The sequence below is a fragment of the Serpula lacrymans genome, assembly GCF_000218685.1.
Source record: "Serpula lacrymans var. lacrymans S7.9 unplaced genomic scaffold SERLAscaffold_19, whole genome shotgun sequence".
In the NCBI taxonomy this organism is placed as follows: domain Eukaryota; kingdom Fungi; phylum Basidiomycota; class Agaricomycetes; order Boletales; family Serpulaceae; genus Serpula; species Serpula lacrymans.
Window position 1 is genome coordinate 490,749 of NW_006763308.1, and position 3,438 is coordinate 494,186.

Here is a 3,438-nt window from a genome sequence, read left to right on the forward strand (position 1 = left end):
TTACTCTGGCACACACAGGAACACACTATAAAGAAAATGAAGAGGGAGTGGTTACCCCTTAAGACGCAGAGAGTTAGTTGGTATACAACAGGAGGACTTGCTGAGGAGTCTCCTGGATCTATTGGGGTTTATATACTACTACAGGGTTGTTTGTACATGTGTACTATACAGTTGATAGATACAGTGGCTGATGATGTCATGGGGCCTAGCCCGTATGACTAGCTCCACTGTGTGAGAGAGTCATGTCCAAAATAAGAAGAAAGGCAATGCGGCGCGAGAAAGGGAAAGGGCCGCGTGGCACCATGTGTGAAAGCTGTAGTACAAGGTTAAAGCGGAGAATAAAAGTAAAGGGAAAGTCCAAAAATTGTGTTATCGCAACATTATCTCAATAGAGAACTTGAAGAAGAACTGTACATGCTTTGTAAGATCCCTACACCTTATGCCAAACTAACGGAGGTGTAAGTCTCAAAATCAAACAGGTAGCGTCAAATATTGATGTTAAGAAGTAATCAACAACTGAGGAAATGTATGTACATAAGTGTTGGTATATATACGTTTCTGAAGGTCAGCCATGAGGCGCTGACTGATGCTCTACGTCATAGTCCAGGCTTTGTCAGGTGATTGTCACGTGACAAGATATAATTAACTACTTGCTTACATAATGGGTCATGTGATAGTAAATTTTACATGATAGTAAGGTCACATGACGATAATGATAAGATTGTTTCAGATTTAGATAAGATTCTGTTCAAATCGTGACATGCTTCCTCCAGAGGGTGCTCCTATCCAACCTAGATACTGCTGGAGGTTGAAGAAATCCATCTATGGTGTAAAATAAGCTGGTTGTACATAGAACAAAATCTTTGATTGCAAGCTTCAGGACCTCAGTTTCACAAGATTAAATGCAGAAACATGTCTCTATATATGTATTCCAGAACAACAAACAAATATGCTTTGTTGTTGTCTATATAGACAACCTCCTCATAGGAGCTTATCCTGGAAATTCATAGATAACACAAAAGCCAAACTTGAATCCATATTTAAAATGTGGGACCTTGGAGAAGCAAATACATCCTTGGAATAGAAATCCAACAAGATTGTTCAAACAAAACAATCCCCCTATTACACTGCCAATACATTGACACATCTTGGAGTGTACTGGAATGAAGAACCGCAAACCAGTATGGACACCAATGGCCCATGGATCAAAACTCCTTGCAAATGCTCTAGGGGAAGATATTGTACAACACAAGATGCATGTTGTTGGAATGCTAAGCAGACACAGCTCAGCTCCAAGGAGCCATCACTGGGAAGCTGCCAAACATGTTCTCCGATATCTGAAAGCAACCAGGGATATGGAACTATGCTATGATGGCACAGATGTCTCCATGGACAGATTTGCCAGTAGTTCATTGTGGGTTGTGACCTGTGACAAAACCACCAATTATACAATTCAGTTTTTTTTGTGACCAGTAACTGAACCTACAGTCAAAGTAGTACAGTAGGTAGTATTAGACAGGTCAAAAAGTAGATACAATGTACAATGTAGGCACCCAACTTGCCAGTCCATAGTTCAATGATTTATGATGATCCCAACCAAAGCAACCACATGTCATCAAGGCTAGACAACAGACACAGCAAGAATAACCTACAAAATTGATGAAAAGCCTGAAAGTAGCCATATCACGAGATATCTTGCTGGTGGGTGATACATATCTCTGTCCAGCCATTTTGCTAATATCTAGACCAACAATTAGCTGCGGGTCTGGTCATAGTTATCCATGACCACTTGTTATCACTATCAGAAGAGGTGGACGTATTCTGGAAGAGTCCTCGTTCGCTCTCAAGGTCTCTTTTCCTTGTCAACCGATATCTTATCCCCGCCGTACTCATCACGGCAGCTTATAGTAAGTTGGATTTCTATATAATTTCTATGACTCACTTTGTAATATCAGATATGTGTGGTTTCACTTCTTCCTTAACACACACGGTATGTCTCGTACCTTATCTGACTCACATATGGTATTTGACATCGATATGCAGGGGCAAGTTCATATAAACTTATGTTTCACGCTGTTGTGTATTCATCAAATTTTAGATGCCGGCTGTTAATATCTATCCCTGCTATATTGGGTATACTCCTCACAGGCATGGTCTTTTTGTTGATGTTCATGTCGGTAGTTCAAATATGGGAGAACTGCAGAGTACGTCCATTATAGCTCATTTGATCATACTTGATTACTTACAACTCTTTAGCTTGTGGTTTGGGTACTCTCATGTTGTCTTATCCTGAGCTTTTGCACAATGTCAATTGCGTTAGGTGTCGCAATTGATGAAATGTGGTGTGAGTACGGCTAGCTCTTGTAGATTGGAACTTTTTTCTCAATATAACTTCAGCTGGAATGGTCTATGACCGTTCTTCTCATATATGTGTAATGCACACAGTATCCAAGTCGCTTATTGGTGTTTGGGTAGCACCAGTAAGTGCCCGGTGCATCAATACCTGCTCCGTGATTACATAACGTCCATACACAGATGGTATTCGACCTGATGGCTCTCGTATGTATCGTCATGAACACCCTCAGTCGCCCTAGGAGAGCCGATTTGCTGCTTTACAAGGCTCTTCGCTCCGATGGTATCATCTTCTTTGCTGTTCGTATTTATCAAATTAGAACCTGCTAGTGAGCGCTAACTGCCAGATCCCTAGACCTTTGCTTTTCTGCACGCCTCAAATGTGGCTCTTGCTGCAACAGCCTAACTATATTTTCATGACTGTGTTGTGAGTGGCTTTCACCCGTAAGATGTCGTGCCTTTGCGTTTACTTACTTCAACTGGGTGCCGCACGTCATCATCTACAGTTTTGTTTGTCCTGTGACAAACGTTAGCCTAAACCGTTTACTCTTAAGTGTTGGGTGCTTGCAGAAATAACTCGCCAGGATGAAATTTGTTTGTTGGCATGATATAATGTCACTATGTCGCATACCAGTGCTTAGGTTAATTCTCGGCACTATCAACTTTTTTATTAACCCCTCTGGAACTGTCTGTTCTTCCATTACAGTCCTGGCCTTTTATCAAGTTACAAATAGAATATATAGTATGCTGAAGGACAACCCAAGTGTCATACACTCTGAAGAGAAGAGTAGTTGTTTCAAACATGTGAAGGCCATGGTCACCCTGAGCATCAGATTATATGAGCTAGGATTATAAATGGATTTTACAGGATGATTTAATTATCAGTTGCTGCCAATGACCCAGAGAAATAAATAGATGCCATGAAGTATTCCTATACTAAGCCCCCTACTACTAGCAGTACAGTTGTGCTCCTAGGAGAACAATGGCTGCTTACCAGCTTTAGCTGAGACAAGGTTTATCTGGTTTTTCAAATACTACCCACCTCAGGCAGCACTTTGCAGAGGCTCTTAGGTCTTACAGATGGGG

General features: G+C 41.2%; 1 protein-coding gene across 1 annotated transcript; it reads left to right on the forward strand.

Moving 5' to 3' along the window:
* Positions 1–2,402: 2,402 nt before the first annotated feature.
* On the forward strand, positions 2,403–2,928 carry SERLADRAFT_374896 (uncharacterized protein; the record flags this gene model as incomplete). Its single annotated transcript, XM_007324426.1, is given in 5 exon segments — positions 2,403–2,480; positions 2,536–2,652; positions 2,708–2,734; positions 2,754–2,779; positions 2,859–2,928. The coding sequence occupies 5 exon segments, from the start codon at positions 2,403–2,405 to the stop codon at positions 2,926–2,928; spliced, it is 318 nt and encodes a 105-aa protein (XP_007324488.1).
* Positions 2,929–3,438: the final 510 nt, after the last annotated feature.